Here is a 21874-nt window from a genome sequence, read left to right on the forward strand (position 1 = left end):
GGATAACCCCAATACCAATGTGAGACCACCCTCATTTCTGACACACCAAGCTAGGGAGACCTTCCTGGCAACAACTGGCAACTTGACTTCACCCACACGTCCCCTGTAAGAAAAACAAATAGCTCTTAGACTCCGTAGACACCTTTACTGCATGGGTCATAGGCTTTCCAGCCAATAATAAGAAGGCTTTTACCATTGCAAAATAATTTCCCAAGAAATAATTCCATGTTTTGATTTACCTTCAAGTCTCATATAGGCCCCCAAGTTACTTTGTTTATTACCCAAGAATTTGCTAAAGTTTAAATATAAAATGAAATTTCCACATTCCCTATCGTCTGCAGTCCTCAGGAAAGGTTGAAAGGACAATTATGTCCTTAAAGGCAACCTTAACCAAATTATCTAGAGATATTCCTTGGATTTGATTAAGCTCTTCACTTCGGCCCTTCATGGATGCAGAGACTGCCCCCAGATCCTCTTATGATCAGCCTCTTTAAACTTCTTTATGGGAGACCCCTTGTTCCCCCACCACCGTTCAACCTCAACCACCTAGCATTCCTCAGGTGTCCCAAAACCCTCCTACCTCACCTCAGGGATGCCCTCTGGAAATATGCCCACACTCATCTTCCAACCCCCAATCTTCAAGATCCCCTCCTCCTATTTCCATAAGGGACTTAGTTTACCTCTCCCCTTATCAAAAAAAAAAAAAATGAAAGGGCCATTTTGAGGTGATTCTGACCACACCCACCACAACCAAAATACAATGCCACCCATTCCAAATCCATTTAAGCAATTTCCAATTTGTTCCTCTAATGCCACTTACCATTCTGTTCTCACAGGCCTCACACTACTACACATGATCTACCTCCCAGATATTCCTGAGGAAAAGCGCTGATCCTCATACCCAGAATTCTTAGTGTTACTGTCTTAAGTATCCTTTTACAATTAAAAAATATTTTATCAATTATAGTTGGGCACGATACCTTTATTTTACTTGTTTATTTATACGTGGTACTGAGTATCGAATGCAGCGCTTCGCATTTGCTAGGTGAGTGCTCTACTGCTGAGCCAAAACCCCAACCTCTACTACCTTTTCTTAATAGCACTCAAGAGTGAAATTAAATTCATCATATTTACTCCCCCTTCATCTTTCTCCTCTTCAAACATTAAAACTCATTTGAGATCCCTGGCTTCAAGGAACATTCATTGTCCTGACACCCACCCAAATTTATTTCCTCTCTTTGTGTTTTCCACATATCATCTTTAACTTCACAAACTGCCACACCAGACCAGAAACAGCAGAGACAAGAAGTGGCTGATGTACTCAGTGAGAATCCTCTCTCTATAGGCAAAAATGTTAATGTCTTGAGCCTAGAAGACACACCTCAGACCATGGGGTTAGGTTAAGAAAACAAGAGAGACAACCGGGGTGGGGGCCAATTGAGGAAAACAGGTCAGTTCATTATTCCTATTAGCATGTTCCTCATGCTGGTCATCACAATATGCACAACTGCGAGCATGGCTAGAGACACAGGCTTATAGGGCCCACATTCTACAGCCTGTCACTGCTCACCCAGTAACATGGTTTGATCCTCCCCCTTCAATCTATCTGAATTCCAAGCCTCTTGCCTGGTCCTTTCTTGGTCCTCCCAACAATTTTGGTTCAATTATTCAGGACTGCACTCCTCACCCCCTCTTTCCATTTCTCTCAAAAATTGGGCCTCAAAACTTGGCTTACATATGTCCCAAAATAACAGGATCAAGAGGCCAGGCTTATTTTCCTCACTGGCAGAGGCTCACCTGCATGCCAGGAAGTTAATGTTAATTACTCATGAAGCAGACCCATATGCTCTTACCATTGGCACAGAAATCATTCACCGAAAGTTTTACAATGGTCTGAAGGTGATACACCTCATCCTTGGAATATTTCTGTGCAGGAAAACAAGTTATAGATTGTGGTTCTCCTGGGAAACTGACTGATGCTGAATCTAGAGCTTTAGAATGAAAATTACCTTATAGGGACAATTCATAGGACAGTTATAGAACTGTTTTACATTCCAACTCCACTAGATATTGGTCTTAGGGAGAATTATTACCTGCCATTAGAATGCATTTTGGACCAATTAAGGACCCGATATGGAAAATAGGTCTGACTGAGGAGACATTTGGGATCTGGAATGCTGATTCTCAATATAATAAGTTGAAAAATGTTATCTATAGAAACATTTCCTTCCATAAGGAATTGTATCTCCCAGTATGTGTATTAAATCCCTATGTTTTAGGGTCCACACCCATTCAAATACAATATGATGCCTCACAAAATCTATATTATGTTAAATGTGTATAAAGTGTATGCTACAACAACATTTCAACTCTATGGCAAAATTCAGCACAAACTATAATTACTCTCAAAAGGCTCCTTGTAAAATTAAAAGGACCATGGCAGGAGGCCCCTTCAGTCATTCAATGCAGAAACTACTGAGGCACTGAAACACCACGCTAAATGGCTCATCTGGTGGCTGAGAGCTGGGACTGTTGTTTTGACTGGCATCATTACCTCTGCCACCACTGCAGTGGAGACATCGCATCAGAAGGTCCAAACACCCTTTACCTTCAACAATTCCATAAGAATTTTACCGAGTCTTGGCAAACTCAACAACATAGGGATCCAGATCATTCAAATAAAATTCAACAAATAAAAAATTCTATTATTTGACTAGGAGAATAAGTACAAGATTTACAATGGGCTCAGAGACTTCAGTGCCATTGTAACATCACCCAATTTTCTGCTATTAGAGATTCATATGATGACACAGATTCAGTGGCAAAATATATGTAATCACCTAATGGGACTTGATCCTCTTCATATCAATACTTGTTTGGATTAAAATTACAATCTCCAGTTCTGCCATAGCTAATGCAAAAACACCAAGTTTTGATAAGAAATTTGGTGCAGATTAACTAAACGGATTTCTTCCCTCAACCCTTTGAAGTACTTCTCTACACATATAGCTGGGCTACGAGTTAGAACTATACTGTTAATTTCTCTTGTTGTTCTACACAGTCTGTCAAATAAGTTGGAAATGATTAAACCATCAGGGAAATATGGTTCCAAAGTTAGTCATGCTTGAAATGCTCCAAAGGACCCAAACTCCTGAGATCTTGGAAAGTGCACCCTTAGGTTGAAAGGGATACAATGGTCTTGATTAAGAGAAATAGGTTCTCCAATGACAGGACCTGCTAAAATTGTTTTCCTAGCACTAGCAAATCAGTTAATCTTCACCTTTATTATAATAACCTTTCTTCTCCCTATTCTTAAAGGTGTACAAAAAAAAATCATAATGAGGTGACCAACCTAGCTCAAGCCCCCTCCAGAACACAGTCCCATTTTTTGAAACCACAAAAGGAGGATTGTGCCTGAACCCCAAGTCTACTCCCACATATACTCCTCTTAAGCCTCAACCACCAGAGAACCCATGTTCTTTTCCAGACCTCTGAAAGCAGGGCTCCTCCACTTCACACCTTCTCAGCAAGAAGCAGCCAGATCTGAAATCATTGCCCCTATACATTATGCCTTTTCAGAGTCTGCAATCAAGGATATGCAAATGACAACCCCCAAATAGTGTGGCCTGGGAACAGGAAGGGAGGAAAAAGCAGAACATTGATAACATTGATTCTTTCCCAATAATTCCATTCCCAGTGACATAAAAATCCCTGGGAAGGAAGCAAACATCACTCAGTGACAGGACATCCCTGGAAAAGGGCAAGCATTGGACCTGTCTCAATATATCCATTATCAGTGATAGGACAATGCACCCTCCATTCTTGCCCTATGAAAACACTGCCAGTAAAAACAAATTTCTAATTTTCACAACCTTTTTCCTGAATGCCCACATCCTGTTAAAGTCTTCAATGGGTAAGTTACCTCCCAGTGTGTAACCTATATAAACCCACACCAGCAGCCATTTCTAACCAAAAAGTCTGCCCATCTGATGCCTGACTCCACAGCTGAATAAAGGCTTTGCTGAATTCATGAGGTCTGCACCTGTCTCCATCATTTTGTGCTTATACCCTTAACCTATAGTAGCTGTGGATACCCTTGATTTCTGAGAGAACTTATGAAATGATCTGACTTGCAGATACTCACTGTATGTTCTCAGTCTCATATTACTCTCCAGTATTATAGAAGTAAGCTATCTGAGGTATGCAAATGAGATCAAAAGAAAAAAATACCCTGAAAAAGTTGACAAAGATAGTTCAAGCCATATCTTTATACAGCCAAACATTCCACAGTCCCTCTTAGCTAAGCATTATCTCACACACAACCAGCAAAAAAAAAAAATTATATTCCATAATTATCAGTGTAAGATATGAGAACAATAGGCCTATAAATGCAATATTTATCTTTATTTCTGAGCAATTTTTTCGGTGTATATGTGCTTGTCTAACTGTGGGTTCTTGACATCATGAATCACACTATCTACTCATTGTCTCTAAAGAAGTCCAAAAATTAAATAAAGGTCTATTGGCAACTAACAGAATATTTTTTTAAAAAAACAACTTACCACATTTCTGGGTGGGGTGACACACGCCTATAATCTCAGCAGCTTGGGAGACTGAGGCAGGAAGATCGCAAGTTCAAAGCATACATCAGCAATGGCAAGGTGCTAAGCAACTCAGTGAGACTCTGTCTCTAGTAAAACATAAAATAGGGCTGGTGATGTGGATCAGTGGTAGAGTTCAATCCCTGGTTGAACTCTAGGTTGAATTCAACTCCTGGTTAAATCCCCCACCACCAAAAAAAAAAAAAAAAAAAAAAAAAAAAAGCGTACCACCAAGGAAAATGATTAAATCCCACAGTTGTACTCCCCCAAACCAGCTCAGTACTCATATATATATTATTACCAATTCAGTCCTGACTGACTTTATCCCATTACAAGAGAAAGTGGTGAAACTAACACTCTCCAGGGGATCAAAAGCAAAAGAAATTTAGATGAAGTTGGGCTGAACAGACACACCTCTTCATTGGGTCCACAGCATAACCACAATGCTTTTTCCACAAGCATCTCTTTGCATGTCTACACAAATCCATCAGGCCCTAAGCAACATAGTGAGACCCTGACACTAAAGAAAAATAAAAGGGGTGCAGCTTGTGGTCCGCTCCTTATGCTCCTGTGCCTGCTCGCGTCCCCTTGGACTTGGGTCTCTTTCAGGAGTTTTGCGACTGCAACGTCTACAGGTTCTTGTAGGTTTCAAAACCTTAATACTATAAAGCCGAACAAAGGGGCAAAGAACTGGGAGTTTCGCAGCCGGAGCAGAGGCTGGGATGCCAGTTCGCGTCCCCTCCCAGACGCTGGGCCGAGAAACGTGAGGGCACCCCAGCCACTCCAAGCACCCACTGAGTCTCTCCCTCTTTTGCCCTAGCCATGGAAGGGATGGAGGATGCAGAGGCCGACTGCTCTGTAGCGTTCGCGGAGGCTCAGAGATGGGTGGAGGAATCAATTTGGAATTGACCTTGTTGACTGAAGAAAATCTTGACAGTCTATCAAAAGCACCAGACACATTGGCTGGTCATAACTTCCCTCTTAAAATATTCTCTTCCGGATAGGAGAAGATGGCGGCGAAGGGAGTGCAGCACCCCAGTGTACCGCGTCACTGAGCAGGAAAATGACAAGGTAGAATGGCTAAAAGCTAGCTTGTTAGGAATTTCCAGCAAAATTGGGGTGCTCCGAAACCTAGAGGAAGGATCTCCATCGCATAAGGACCAGCTACTGGGGCTCAAACACGAGAGATTTGTCCGCACGGAGGGTCACGCTGCTTATTCAGCAGAGCGCCCCGCGGCCAGAGTCTGCAGCGCTCCCTGGGAAACGACGACGAGATAACAACACAAAGATACAGCACTACGGATTCTGCAGCTCCCGCCAGCTGTGCAAATACTGTACTCAGAGCTGAATTCTGGGCTTGACAAGGGAAGGAAGCTGTCCAATTCTGTTCTCCACAACGGTCAGACCACAGAGGAAGCCAGCGGCCACCATCTTGGAGAGCTGACGTCATCATCTCTGTTTTTGACTGATCACAACTCTTTCAGCTATAAAACAGCGGGGAATACTTAAGGGCCCCTCCCAGCTCTCCTGTGAGCGCGATAGCCAGACCCAGGGAATCAGGAGTGGCGTGGGAGCCGTGGCGGCACGGGACTTTCGCCTACCACTCCGACCAGTGCTGACAACTGAGGTCTCTTGCATTGACTCGCCGCGGCATGGGACTCCCGACTACCGCTCTCACCAGTGCTGACAACTGAGGTCTCTTGCACCAGATACCCGGGGCGTGGCTACCAGAAGGTAAGCAAATTTACTGGGGGTTCTCAGCCCAAGCTCTACAAATTTAGGGTCTGAGGGAGGCAAACACGGAGAGTGTGCTCAGGTGCTAATGAAAACAGGCTCCCAGGAGCAGAAGACCTGGCATGTAGCCAGTATTGTGGTGAGCGTCACAGGTGAGCGGGGCCTGGCTGGAGGAAACACAAGAGAAGGCCCTAGACACTCAGGATTAGAGACCCGCCCACTCTGGAAGGAAGAGCTGCTGCACAGTGACTGGTTCCCACCTATTGAGAGGAGAAGCTTGACCCAGTGGGCACAGCTCCACCTACTGGAAGAGAAGCAAATCGAACTCTATGACTGCATTTATTATTACTATTATTATTGTTGTTATTTTTTTTAATTTGGGTTTTTTTCTCTATTCTTTCATTTTCATTTTTTTATGGTTGCTGTTCTTTAATTTTTTTATGTTTTTAATTTTTTTAACCTTTTAAAATTTTTATTATTTTTTTTAAATTTTAACTTTCATTTTTTATTATCATTATTATCTTTTAAAAAATAATTCTTTCTTCCCCTATTTTCTATTTTTTTGTCTTTTCATCTCTTTACAATTTTCTTATTCCCCCTTTCATGAGTTCTACTTGCCTACCCTCATTCTCTTTAGTGACCTCTTCCCTTCCCTTCTAATATCTTTCCTCCCAAGCATCAAATAAATTTATAAGAGTCAACAGTAACTCAGCAATCAAACAGAACAATAAGTAATATGAGCAGCATAAAAAAGCAAGGAAGAAAGGGAGTACAAACAATGAAAGACAACCTAAATATTCAGGAGGACCTAGAGTTACCAGAAAAATGGTCATATAAAGAACTCAAGGAACACCTTAGACAGATGGAATGGAACCTTAAAGAGGATATGAGACAGCAAATTCAAACAGTGAAAGAACACATTGAAAATGAATTACATAAACAGATAAAAGAAAAAGTAAAGCATCTTTATCAGGAGATAGAGATTATTAAAAAAATCAAACAATAATACTAGAAATGAAGGAAACGATAAACCAAATTAGAAACTCAATTGAGAGTATTACTAACAGAGTGGAGCAAGTAGAAGCCAGAATGTCAGATAATAAAGACAAAATATATCATCTTGAAAAGAGTCTAGCCAACTCAGAAAGACTGGTACAAAATCACGAGAAAAACATCCAAGAGATATGGGATAACATTAAAAAACCAAACATACGAGTCATCGGGATAGAAGAAGGTACAGAGAATCGAACCAAGGGAATGAATAACCTTCTGAATGAAATAATACCAGAAAATTTTCCAGAAATAAAAAAGGAAACGGATATACAAATTGTAGATGCATACAGGACACCGAGCACACAAAATACAGTAGACGAACACCAAGACACATTGTTATGAAGATAGCCAATATACAGAGCAAACAGAAAATACTAAAAGCTACAAGAGAAAGAAGGCAGATTACATTCAGGGGTAAACCAATAAGGTTAACAACGAATTTCTCATCATAGACACTTAAAGAGAGAGGATCCGGGAATAACATATTGCAAACACTGAAAGACAATGGATGCCAACCAAGAATTCTGTATCCAGCAAAATTAAGCTTCAGGTACGATAACGAAATAAAAATCTTTCATGTTAAACAAAAGCTAAAAGAATTTGCAGCCAGAAAACCAGCATTGCAATCCATCTTGAGCAAAACACTACACGAGGAAGAAATGAAAAACAACAACCAAAACCATCAGGGGGAAGAGCCTCGGTAACGACAGAGGACAGCGGGGAAAGCTAATCATGGAGAAAGAAACTATATTAAAAAAAAAAAGATAAATAATTAAACATGTCTGGCAGTACAAACCATATATCAATAGTAACTCTAAACGTTAATGGCTTAAACTCACCAATAAAGCGACATAGGCTGGTAACATGGATTAAAAACAAACCCAACAATATGTTGCCTCCAGGAGACACATCTGATTCGAAAAGACGTACACAGGCTGAAGGTGAAAGGGTGGGAAAAATATACCACACACACGGTCCTCGGAAGCAAGCAGGGGTGGCCATCCTCATATCGAATAAAATCAACTTCAAGACTAAGTTAATCAAAAGAGATAAGGAAGGACATTATATACTGTTAAAAGGAACGATTCACCAACAAGGCATAACAATTATCAATATTTATGCACCAAATAATGGTGCTGCAACGTTCATAAAACAAATTCTCCTCAAGTTCAAGAATCAAATAGACCACAACACAATAATTATGGGTGACTTCAACACACCTCTCTCACCATTGAAAAAATCCTCCAAACAAAAGTTGAATAAAGAGACTATAGAGCTCAATATCACAATCAATGACCTAGACTTAACTGACATATATAGAATATATCAACCATCATCAAGAGGATATATTTTTTTCTCAGCAGCACATGGATCCTTCTCAAAAATAGACCATATATTATGCCACAGGGCAACACTCAGTAAATATAAAGGGGTGGAGATAATACCATGTATTTTATCTGATCATAATGGAATGAAACTGGAAATCAATGATAAAAGAAGGAAGGAAAAATCCTACATCACATGGAAAATGAACAATATGTTACTGAATGATAAGGGGTTACAGAAGACATAAAGGAGGAAATCAAAAAATTCTTAGAGATAAATGAAAATACAGATACAACATATAGGAATCTATGGGACACAATGAGAGCAGTTTTAAGAGGGAAATTCATCGCCTGGAGGTCATTCCTCAAAAAGAGGAAAAACCAACAAATAAATGAGCTCACACTTCATCTCAAAGCCCTAGAAAAGGAAGAGCAAAACAACAGCAAATGTAGCAGAAGGCAAGAAATAATTAAAATCAGAGCGGAAATCAACGAAATTGAAACAAAAGAAACTATTGAAAAAATTGACAAAACTAAAAGTTGGTTCTTCGAAAAAATAAATAAGATCAACAGACCCTTAGCCATGCTAACGAAGAGAAGAAGAGAGAGAACTCAAATTACTAACATACGGGATGAAAAAGGCAAGATCACAACAGATGCTACCGAAATACAGAAGACAATTAGAAATTATTTTGAAAACCTATATTCCAATAAAATAGCAGAGAGTGAAGACATCGATAAATTTCTTAAATCCTATGATTTGCCCAGACTGAGTCAGGAGGATACACACAATTTGAACACACCAATACCAATGGATGAGATTGAAGAAGCATTCAAAAGACTACCAACCAAGAAAAGCCCAGGACCGGATGGGTATACAGAGGAGTTTTACAAAACCTTTAAAGAAGAATTAATACCAATACTTTTCAAGTTATTTCAGGAAATAGAAAAAGAGGGAGCTTTGCCAAATTCATTCTATGAGGCCAACATCACCCTGATTCCGAAACCAGACAAAGACACCTCAAAGAAAGAAAACTACAGACCAATATCTCTGATGAACCTAGATGCAAAAATCCTCAGTAAAATTCTGGTGAATCAGAATCAAAGGCACATCAAGAAAATTGTGCACCATGATCAAGTAGGATTCATCCCTGGGATGCAAGCATGGTTCGTTATACGGAAATCAATAAATGTTATTCACCACATCAATAGACTTAAAAATAAGAACCATATGATCATCTCAATAGACGCAGAAAAAGCAGTTGACAAAGTACAGCATCCCTTTATGTTCAAAACATTAGAAAAACTAGGGATAACAGGAACTCTCCTCGACTTTGTAAAAGCTATCTATGCTAAGCCTCAGGCTAGCATCATTCTGAATGGAGAAAAATTGAAGGCATTCCCTCTAAAATCAGGAACAAGACAGGGATGCCCTCTATCACCACTTCTATCCAATATAGTTCTCGAAACACTGGCCAGAGCAATTAGACAGACAAAAGAAATTAAAGGCATAAAAATAGGAAAAGAAGAACTTAAATTATCACTGTTTGCAGATGACATGATTCTATACCTAGGAGACCCAAAAGGGTCTACAAAAAAACTACTAGAACTAATAAATGAATTCAGCAAAGTGCCAGGATATAAAATCAACACGCAGAAATCAAAGGCATTTCTGTATATCAGCGACAAAACTTCTGAATCGGAAATGAGGAAAAACACTCCATTCACAATATCCTGAAAAAAAATAAAATACTTGGGAATCAACCTAACAAAAGAGGTGAAAGACTTATACAATGAAAACTACAGAACCCTAAAGAGAGAAATAGAAGAAGATCTTAGAAGATGGAAAAATATGCCCTGTTCATGGATAGGCAGAACTAACATCATCAAAATGGCGATATTACCAAAAGTTCTCTATAGATTTAATACAATGCCAATCAAAATCCCAACGGCATTTCTTGTAGAAATAGAGAAAGCAATCAGGAAATTCATATGGAAAAATAAAAGACCCAGAATAGCAAAAACAATGCTAAGCAGGAAGTGTGAATCAGGCGGTATAGCGATACCAGATTTCAAACTATATTACACAGCAATTGTAACACAAACAGCATGGTACTGGTACCAAAACAGGCGGGTGGAACAATGGTACAGAATACAGGACACAGAGACTAATCCACAAAGCTACAACTATCTTATATTTGATGAAGGAGCTAAAAGCATGCAATGGAGGAAGGATAGCATCTTCAACAAATGGTGTTGGGAAAACTGGAAATCCATATGCAACAAAATGAAACTGAATCCCCTCCTCTCGCCATACACAAAAGTTAACACAAAGTGGATCAAGGAATTAGATATCAAATCAGAGACTCTGAGTCTGATAGAAGAAAAAGTTGGCTCCGATCTACATATAGTGGGGTCGGGCTCCAAATTCCTTAATAGGACACCCATAGCACAAGAGTTAATAACAAGAATCAACAAATGGGACTTACTTAAACTGAAAAGATTTTTTTTAACAAGAGAAACAATAAGACAGGTAAATAGGGAGCCTACATCATGGGAACAAATTTTTATTCCTCACACTTCAGATAGGGCTCTAATATCCAGAGTATACAAAGAACTCAAAAAATTAGACAATAATATAACAAATAACCCAATCAATAAATGGGCCAAGGACCTGAACAGACACTTCTCAGAGGAGGACATACAATCAATCAACAAGTACATGAAAAAATGCTCACCATCTTTAGCAGTCAGAGAAATGCAAATCAAAACCACCCTAAGATACCATCTCACTCCATTATATTGGCAGCCATTATGAAGTCAAAAAACAACAGGTGCTGGCGAGGATGTGGGGAAAAGTGTACTCCGGTACATTGCTGGTGAAACTGCAAACTGGTGCTTCCAATTTGGAAAGCAATATGGAGATTCCTGGGAAAGCTGGGAATGGAGAAACCATTTGACCTAGCCATTGCCCTTCTCGGTGTATTCCCTGAAGACCTTAAAAGAGCATACTAGAGAGATACTGCCACATCGATGTTCATAGCAGCACAATTCACAATTGCTAGACTGTGGAACCAAACCAGATGCCCTTCAATAGATGAATGGATAAAAAAAATGTGGCATTTATACACCATGGAGTATTACGCAGCACTAAAAAATGACAAAATCAAAGAATTTGCAGGGAAATGGATGGCATTAGAGCACATTATGCTTAGTGAAGCTAGCCAATTCCTAAAAACAAATACCAAATATCTTCTTTGATATAATGAGAGCAACTAAGAACAGAGCAGGGAGAAACAGCATGAAGAAAAGATTAACATTAATCAGGGATTAGAGGTGGGAGGGAAAGGGAGAGAGAAGGAATATTGCATGGAAATGGAAGGAGAACCCTCAGGGGTATACAAAACTACATACAAGAGGAAGTGAGGGCATGCGAAGAAGATTAACATTAAACAGGGATGAGAGGTGGGAGGGAAAGGGAGAGAGAAGGGAAATTGCATATAAATGGAAGGAGACCCTCAGGGGTATACAAAATTACATACAAGAGGAAGTGAGGGGAAAGGAGGAAAATATAAGGGGGAGAAATGAATTACAGTAGAGAAGGTAGATAGAGAAGAGGGGAGGGGAGGGGGGAGGGGGATAGTAGAGGATAGGAAAGGCAGCAGAATACCACAGACACCAGAATGGCAATATGTAAATCAATGGTTCTGCAACTGATGTGATTCTGTAATCTGTATATGGGGTAAAAATGGGAGCTCATGTCCCAATTGAATCAAATTGTGAAATATGATATATCAAGAACTATGTAATGTTTTGAACAACCTACAATAAAAATTAATTTAAAAAAAAAGAGGAAGGGAGGGGAAAGAAAAAATATATAAGGGGGAGAAATGAATTACAGTAGAGGGTGTAGAAAGAGAAGGGGGGGGATAGTAGATGACAGGAAAGGCAGCAGAATACAACAGACACTAATATGGCAATATGTAAATCAATGGATGTGTAACTGATGTGATTCTGCAATCTTTAAACGGGGTAAAAAAGGGAGTTCATATCCCACTTGAATCAAAGTGTGAAATATGATATATCAAGAACTAGGTAATGTTTTGAACAACCAACAATAAGAAAATAAAAATAAAAAAATTAAAAAAATAAAAATAAAATAGGCTGGGGATGTGATGTAATGGGAAAGTGTCCCTGGTTTAAATTCCAAAGACCAGCCCTCCCAGCAAAAAAAAAACAAAAACAAATTAATTCCCTCTTTTATTAACACAAAATGAGACCTCAATGAGTTGACACGTTTCTAACAAAAAGTTAAAAATTTAAAAGTCCATGCTAACCTCTTTTTTCTTTATGTTATCCATACTTTTTTATATTCTCTTAATGTTCTAACTATTCTCCTGGCTTTCCACCCAAGCATGCAAGACAAAGAATGTGAGAAGCCCAAGATTCTATAGTGGCTGTTTGCATGGGGGAGGAAGTCACAGTAACTGCCACACAGGATCCTCTTACATAAGAAGAGAGAAAGGATCCTCAGTGCCTCCCACATATGAAAGAGGCTGATGGCAGAAAGTCTACATGAGCCAGGAGCTGTCCTCAGGAAATTATAAGTTAAAGGAGTACAACAAAAATCCAGAGAGGGAAACTTTACCTCAGCTAGGTCTTCCACCTATCTAGAGGTGCTGCTATTCTTCAGAAAAGAACAAAGAATCAACTCACAGAAAAGAAGACCGCTGCTTCTGGAAGTCAAAAGAGAGTAATATCAATGTGTATAAGAATGCAGACTAAAGGCTTGTCCATGAAAAAATGTCTGCAATGAAGAGGGGTGGGGGAAGGAGAGCAGAAGAGAGTTACCATTCTAACCTGGCCCAGCCCAGGCCAAAGAAAGTAGGGATCAAGAGAAACTAAAGAGGATCTTGCGCCACATCATTCCAGAAAGAATGCACTCAAGGAACTTCCCCCTAGGGCTGGGATTGTGGCTCAGTGGTAAAATTTTAGCCTAGCATATGTGAGGCACAGGGCTTGACCCATAAATAAAATAAAAGTATTGGGTCCATCTACAACTAAAAAAAAAAAAAAAAACAAACAAACAAAAAAAAAAACCATTTTAACCCCTTTCTGAATCCTTGAATACTGCAGTAACTTCACTAATCCAATCTAATTCTGTGTTCCAGAACCACTATACTTGCTCAACCTAAATGTCTCTTTCTTCCATCTCCAGGGATATTAACTGCATATGTTAATAGAGCAATGTATCACTATTACCTCTTACACTGTGAAACATCATTTATAACATATTCATAATATTTTAATGAACATTTAACACGAACACGGAGATGATATCCCTAACACAAGAGCCTGGGGGAGGGGAGTCATGGGGTGAGCCCATTATGTCCCTCTTGCAGGGCTGCACCTACCAGAACTGAGTCATTTAGCTTCTATTATAACTTTCCTGTCACTTTCTCCACCCAATCAACTCTCTTGTCATTTTCCCCACCCAATCCCACCTTCTCCTTGGGAGTCTGACCACCCTATTGGCTACTTCATACCTTTAAACGGACAGTTCTGTGACATCATTCTCCCACCAAACCTACTGCCACCTGCTAGAATCTTAGGCTTGCTATGCAGTTGTAAACAAATTTGGATCATCGCAAGTGACCAGTGACCAGTAACCAGTCATTAGAGTGGCCAGTAAACAGTGACCAGTGAACTCCATACTGGGAAACATGTATTCTCTACCCTCAGCCACCCACACATCCTCTGGGGTGGTCTCCTCATCCTTTGTATCTGCAATTGATGTGACCTCTTCTCTGACCATGTCAGGTAAGGAAAGAAACATTTAAAAGTTTTTCATTAGACTTTTACCTTCCTCAATTTACTAATGGAGTCAAAAGAGCTTAGAATAATAGGGGAAAGGATGGAACTAGAAATCTGGACACCTAATTTCATTTGGAATTTGACATGTACTGTGTATAGAACTGGACTATCTTACTCTCTCACAAAATCTGTTTCTTGATTTGCTACATGAGGATAACAGATTGCCATGTTCTGGCCCCTTACTTTTCTTGCATCTTGAGGGGCATGTTTATAGAGAATGAAATCAGATTTCATGGTTGTGTTGTTTCAACTGAAAGAGACAAATCCTAGGCAGGGTGGAAACCAAGGGATTTCCTCTGTAACAGTTTCCCTTCACCAAGATTTCCACTTCAGTATTTCAAATTTAGTACTGTTCATCAAAGGGACATTCACATATTTGTTAGTTTTCTGTTTAAACTAGGTGAAAAGAGAAATAGGGAGAGAAGAGCAGGAGGACAGGGCTGTAAGGAGGCAGATGTTCTTGGGAAAGCAAGTTTGTGACTGTTTAAGCACAAGGCAACAGGAATTCAGTGGAGGAAAAACATATAAAAATAAGGGAGAAGAAAATGTTAGAATAGTAGAGATGAAGAGAATGATGTTCTCAAGAAAAAAGAGGTTGGTTGGGATGGATGTGGAAAAAAAGCAAAGATTTGATTTAAACCAACAGACAGCATAGAGTGAATCTTCCCAGAGGCTGGTTTAGAGAATGTTTAGATTAACAGACCAGCAAGGAAACTAAGGCTTGAATTGGGGTATCACTAGGGTAAGCAGGTTATCACAAAAGTCACACGTGGCTGTTACAGTTTTTCCTATGACCTCTTTGAAAACCGACAATGTTGACAGTTTAAACATGAACATATTAGAAGTATGTTTTAGAAATGACTCTTCCTCCAAACATGCCAAGGAAAGTGGTTCTAGACAGAGCTGGAGAAATGGCATTTTCCATGTCCTATTTTGTTCTGATTTTTAAACTACAGGGATTTCTAAAAAATGTCTTGTCCAAACCTGCATCAGAAGGACACATTCCTTTGTGTGATATAAGCTGTCAAGGTGAAGATGTTTTCCATCTTTACAACAGTTTTTTTTCTAAAACAGACAATATACAAATAGTCATTGATGATTTCGAAATCTAAGAACCAAAAGAAAGAACTATATGAGAATAAAAATTCAAGCTCACATCTCTAATTCCAAGTTTATTTAAATAATTATCTGAAGACTTTTTGTTTTGTCTACATTTCAAATCATTGTTTAGGGCTGGGGTGTAGGGTAGCTCAAACATTTTAGTTTTAATTTTGTTTTAACATAAAGGGAGAAGGAAATGTCAAAATAAAAGACAAAAATTGTTTTAAATTTGTTATTTTATTATACTGTGATGGTTTTCTCAGACTTTAGGGACAAGATTTTCTGCTAAATGTGATAATAAACTAGGCTTCTATGATTTTCTTAAAGCATTTTCCACTTTTTTTTTATAACAAAAAGGATTATCAAAAAATGTGTTTGTATTAATTGAAATATCTACCTAGTGGGATTAATGTCTTTTATTCGGTGTGGGTAATCCTTAGAGGAAGAGAAACAAGAACAGTAATGAAATTACTTTACACTTATTGTTTTTTTCTCTAGTATGTACAAAATTTCTTTTGGAAATTCCTTCTGTCCTCCTTCCTTTCTTCTTTCCCTCACTCCCTCCATTTCTCTCTCCTTCCGTCCCTGACTTGCTCCTTATTCCTTCCTTCCTTCCTCTCATTCATTCTTTCTTCCTTTCTTCTCTTCTATCCAGTTCTGAGGATTGAACACAGGGTCTCATGCATGCTAGGCAAGCATGATACACAAGCTATATCTCCAGGACATTTTACTTGTTTTCTCAGATAAGATCTTGCTGAATTGCCCAGAGTGGCTTTGAATTCCTGCAATCCCACTGCCTCAGGTTCCCGAGTGTTGGGACCAGAGACCCACCATACCATGCCCAGATTCATAGTGGGTTTTGGCTTCGGTTTTCGCTTTTCCATATGGCTACCCATCTGTTCACTTTACTTAAATTTGTGTTCACTTTACTTCAAATTTGTGTTCACTTTACTTAACATTACACACATTTTTCGTATAGTTTCTCTGTCTATATGTACTGCTTGAGAATGCATTCAAACTCACCTTCAATCATGAGCTTTGTTTTGATTAACAGTATTCACTAAAATCAAAGAGAAACATTCACTTTCATAATATTGTATGCATGATAACAGAACTCATTTCTTAGCAAATTTGATATACACTCACTTTTGCTACATATCCATATGTTCATTACTATCTAGTCATTCCTTTTAGTTCTGAGCTGTTTTTCACTTTTGCTTCTATCTTTCCAGAACATACTGTAACTCCCTCCAAATGAAACTTTTTGTAATATCTATTTATTAGTTGTAGTTCAACACAATACCTTTATTTTACTTATTTTTACATGGTGCTGAGGATTGAACCCAGGGCCTCGCATGTGCTAAGCAAGCACCCAAATGCTGAGCCATAACCTCAGCCCCCACATGAATCTTATGTAATATGACTTTTATTCATGGATGAATTATCACTGTTGGTATTGTGATAACCACACTAAAGATGAGTAACCTGAAGCTCAGAAAGTTTCCATTTCTTTCAAGAAGCATTTCTTGAGAAACTGAATTTCAGGTAGTCATTTTCATGTAGGATCAGCAGTTAGGCTGAAAGAGGGCAAAGAATGACGCTTAAATTATCATTTGGATGGTAAAACTGAACTCCAGGAAATATCATGTGACCTGGACAAACAAAAGGAGATACTAAACATCACTATGGTGATATCAGTAGATTTTCTATGAACAGGGAAAAACAAATTTCTGTTTCTCCAGATTTCTGGTCTTTGGAACAAGAGTCCTGGCCAGGAAGTAAGTTTCCATAATCTGTTGCTGATTGTGAACAAGTCGATCTCACTTCACTGACCCTTGGTGTACTCATTTGCTAACTGGTAATGTTGGAGTTTTCTCTGAGTTCGAAAATGCTTCAGTTCTAGGGCAAATTCAGGAGTCAATACTAGTGCAGGCTCAAAGGAACCATAGGAGAGGACAAGGATGCTTTTGGGGAACAACGTGTGAAGCAGACCACTTGGGAATTCTGTGCCCAATTTGACAGAAAAGGCAGGTTATCAGAAGAGTAGTTGCAGCCATCCTAAATGGAGGGATTTGGGGTCTCTCAATGATTATTAGAATGAGGGCCCTCCTGATTAGTACAACATTAAGACGACATTATTCCTCGAATATTGTAAGAATCTGCCTGTCTCATCAATATTTTCACCACCTCTTCTTCCTACAGAAAATTTCCAAAATTCTTCTTTACATGGAAATCCTGATTCTCTGCAGCTCTCTCTTCCTGTGGTGACCAATGCAGCTTCCATGACAGGAGGGGTCTGCAACTTCTCCAGAGCCTCTGCTCCAGCTGAAACTTCAGCATGGTTACTGCCCTCAACCTGTGGCACCTCCTTTCAGCCACTCATGGGCAGTGCCTACCTTTATCAACATGCTAGCACAGCCATGGTGTCTAAGGTTACTGGCCAGAACCTGATTCCCATGGCACCTGCCCCCTATCCAAGTATTTCTGAGTGGTATATCCCAGGAAGTGCTGAAAAGAGCTCATCTTCACTTGGGGACTTTAATCTGACTGTCACTGACCAGAACACAGCAGATTCTTCCCTATCAATGACATCCCAGTATGACAAAACTTCCGAAGCCAATGTCGTTATCCCTGGATATCCACTACTATCTGGTAGGCTCGTCCAGGTGACACTATCTCAGATTCCAAATCAAGGACATTGCCTCTCACTACCCCACCAAGAAGGAAGCCAGGTCTACTACTATGATCAAAACTCTCTGGGGACTCTGCTCTCTGGAGAACATTGGCCCTGCCTGCAATCCTATGGCTCTGTGCCATATGCAGGAAGTAGTGCCACTGCCCCTCAACCAGAAATGGTGACAGTGCTGAAGGAAGTTCAGCCCACAAATGTCCTACCCTCAGTCCCTACACCTGTGACCTACTACTCTGTGTCCACTCAAAGTATAGAAGGAACAAATTTTCAAGGTGAGTACAAACACCAAAAAGGGGAAGGAATAAGATTACCACTCGAAATGAGGGTCCAGTTTTCAGCTGGTAACTGTGGGTCCACACATCCCTAGAATTCAAGTGCTGAGATTTTAATCACAATCTTGTTCAGCAGTCCCCATTTTCAGACTCTGTCAGAGAAGCATGCAGGACAGCATAATGGCCATCCTTGCATTTAAGAGACCTCTAGGAGCACACAGAAGGTAGCGGCGGTTCACTATTTTTCCACTCAGTCCAGCTACACAACCACACTATAAATATATTTCCCTAATTTTACTTTGGTTTAGAAAAATCAATCAACACATATCAGGATGTGACAGTTTAATTGATCCTTAATTGACTGCAGGTTTAACCTCTATATGTAGAGATGCTGTCCAAAGCAGGAGTCCAAAACCCCTGACCTTTCACATTGATTTCATGAGCAACAGCTGCACCCTCTCCTAGTTCATGGTGTTAAGTGTTCTTACATTCTGGGGAGAGTGGAGAGAATTGAGAGGCCCCTATATGAGCACGAGGACGAGAGACTTCATGAAACAGATTTTCTGTGTTTCCCACAGAGGAGAAAAGTGCTCTACCAGAAACCCATGCTGCCATGGTGATGAACCAGCCCAAAAGTAAGACTTCAAGGGATCACCTGTAACTAATATGCAACTCTTAACAGATACATGTCAGTGGTCCTTAAAAAGAGCTAATAGAAATGCTTTCTCCACCATAGGTGGTTTCCCTGAATAGTGTATTTCTGGGAAGGGGGAGCATCCTACTTACCATCTTCCTTGGTTCCTTTGTAGGGATGGAAACTTCCCTAGGGATGGAGGCTTCCTTGGGAGTGCAACCTCCAAGTCAGACATTTTGTCTGCCACAGCCTCCAGAATTCCCACACATCTGCAATAAGAGAAAAAGCCAAATAATTGAGAAAAACTCACAAACTGAACTTGGGGACATTACCACAATAACTCCAGTCCAGAGTTCTACAGATTTATTGGCATTGCCTCCAAATCAAAGCCAGGAACAGACAGAGATTAAGAATTTGTGTGAGATTAACACCATGCTCTCAGAGCCACTGGATGCCTACCAGATTGCCATGGAGAGCCAGGATCCTCCACTACTCCCTTTAGACATCCCTGAAATCCACCAGCTTCTGGCCTCCATTGGTCCTCTGGACCAAGAGGAGAAGCCACATTCTGAAAATACCCATCTAGAAAGGAGTAGCCTGAGTCTTGAGGACCAAGGCACACTTGGAAATGGGACTGAATTTAGCAGTGGTTTTGCAGACCTCACTGCACTGGTGGGGGATATTCACCTTCCTGAGCTTTTCAGTTCCTTAAAAGACTTTGAACAACCTGAAAGTCCCACAATAACAAAATCCAATGATACCAGAACCATCATGGAAAAGCAGGGGCAGGAAATCACAAGTGCCTTAAAGGGTCCTAGTGAGCCAATGAGGAAGAACAAACATAAAGCCTCGGAGTGTCCTGATGGAACTCCTCAGGCCAAAATGCAGCCAAGGGATCTGGAATGCACATTAAGAGGAGAAATTTCTCACAGGGATGCAGACAGTAGCAGGGCTCCTATGCACACTGCCGAGCACTCTATCAGCAAAGCTCAGAAAGCTGCATCCAGCAGGAACAGCAAGGCTAAGGGCCATGGGCAGGAAAAGACCAAGAGGACCAGAGAAAACAACTCCAGGAAAGCCCAGGAGAGGAAGCAGCCAGGCAATAAAGTCAAGGCAGAAGAGAAGCCAACTCTGCCCAAACCGAAGGGGAAGAGGAACCAACCTGACCTTTGCCAAGAGGCCTTTAAGAAGCCTCGGAGCTGTCTCGGCATGCACATGCTGGAGTCGGTGCAGGTTTTCCATGCATTGGGGAAGAAGAATGATAAGAAAACTGGGCTGTCTTCCTCCCGGGCCCCGGGAAACTCAGGCCGTAACCAAGACCCCCGTCCATGCCCAGCTAGGAAACCATGGCTGGCAGTTAAGGGTCCTGAGAAATCACAAGTCAAAGCCCAGAATCCAGATATTAGTGCTGAAGGAAAGGGTCCCTCTCCATCCATTTATGAGCCTCCACCACCTGGGAAGGTTAAATTGGTACCTTTGCCTTTTCTGACCCTGGAGAAACCTCCACCTCGACCAGTAATCAATCGGAGGCCACAATCTCTGGCCTCACGCAGACCCACTGGGGCTTACCCTGCCCAGCCTGGCCCTGCTAGCTCAGCTCAACCCATGGCAGTCAACCAATCCCAACCAGCTACTGCCAACCCATCTTGGATGCGTCCTGCCAAGCCAGCTCACCCCGTTTTCACTCATGCCATTCAGTCAGGTGTGAGTGCTTCTACCCAGGCTAGTGTCCCTCAGTCTGCTGCTTCTGGGCCTGCACCCTACAAAACATCATCTTGCACTTCTCTCCATTGGCAACCAGTTCCCAATGTTGGGACCAAGCCCCAGTCACAACCGCCCAAGCCTCAAAACCAATATCTACTCCAAGACTTTGCCTTACAACCAATTCCATGGAGGAAACCCAATGTTTCTGGGCAAGTAGTATCAACTCCCATCACCAAACAGCAGAGGCCAGAGCGGGAAGCCATGAAGAAGAAGGCTCAACAAGAGCGTGAGAATGCTGCCAAGTACACTGCTTTGGGGAGAGTGCAGTGTTTCATTGAGAGGGAAAGAGAGATGGAGATTTCTCGCTACTATGGCTACATAATGTAAGAGCTGCTGAGATCAGTGGTGCCACTTAGGGACCAAATAGTTTTCCACATGTATATAGATAGAGAGATACACATTTACTTATTCTCAGATGCTTTCAAAGTTTAATAAAATTATATAAAGAAATGGAATATAATTCACTAATACATAATAAAGAGGCCTTCTGGTACCACTGACAATTGTTAGAAAATAAAGAGGCCTTTGGGTACTACATGGGTACCAAATGGTGTTCTCATATACACATAGATAGATAGATGAAAATTTATTCATTAGGCACAGTTGAAAAGGTAATATAGTTTAATAAAGAAATCCTATAGTATTGATTAGAGGGTAAGTAATAAAGAGGCTTTATGTTGCCATTTGAATACCAAATAGTTTTCCACATATATATACAGAGAGGTACATAGATACAAAGGTATTCACTTATAGATTTTTAAGACAATATAGTTGAATAAAGAAATGTAGTAGAATTGTTTGAGAGATAAGTAATCAAGATGCTT

The 21874-nt window shown here is 40.4% G+C and overlaps 1 protein-coding gene across 1 annotated transcript; it reads left to right on the forward strand.

The window, feature by feature from the left end:
• Nucleotides 1–14436: 14436 nt before the first annotated feature.
• Nucleotides 14437–21377, forward strand: LOC143380494 (uncharacterized protein C2orf78-like). The gene is made up of 3 exons (XM_076833558.1): nt 14437–14533; nt 17891–18652; nt 19462–21377. The coding sequence occupies exons 1-3, from the start codon at nt 14437–14439 to the stop codon at nt 21375–21377; spliced, it is 2775 nt and encodes a 924-aa protein (XP_076689673.1).
• Nucleotides 21378–21874: the final 497 nt, after the last annotated feature.

The sequence above is a fragment of the Callospermophilus lateralis genome, chromosome 14 (assembly GCF_048772815.1).
Source record: "Callospermophilus lateralis isolate mCalLat2 chromosome 14, mCalLat2.hap1, whole genome shotgun sequence".
NCBI classification, from domain to species: Eukaryota; Metazoa; Chordata; class Mammalia; order Rodentia; family Sciuridae; genus Callospermophilus; species Callospermophilus lateralis.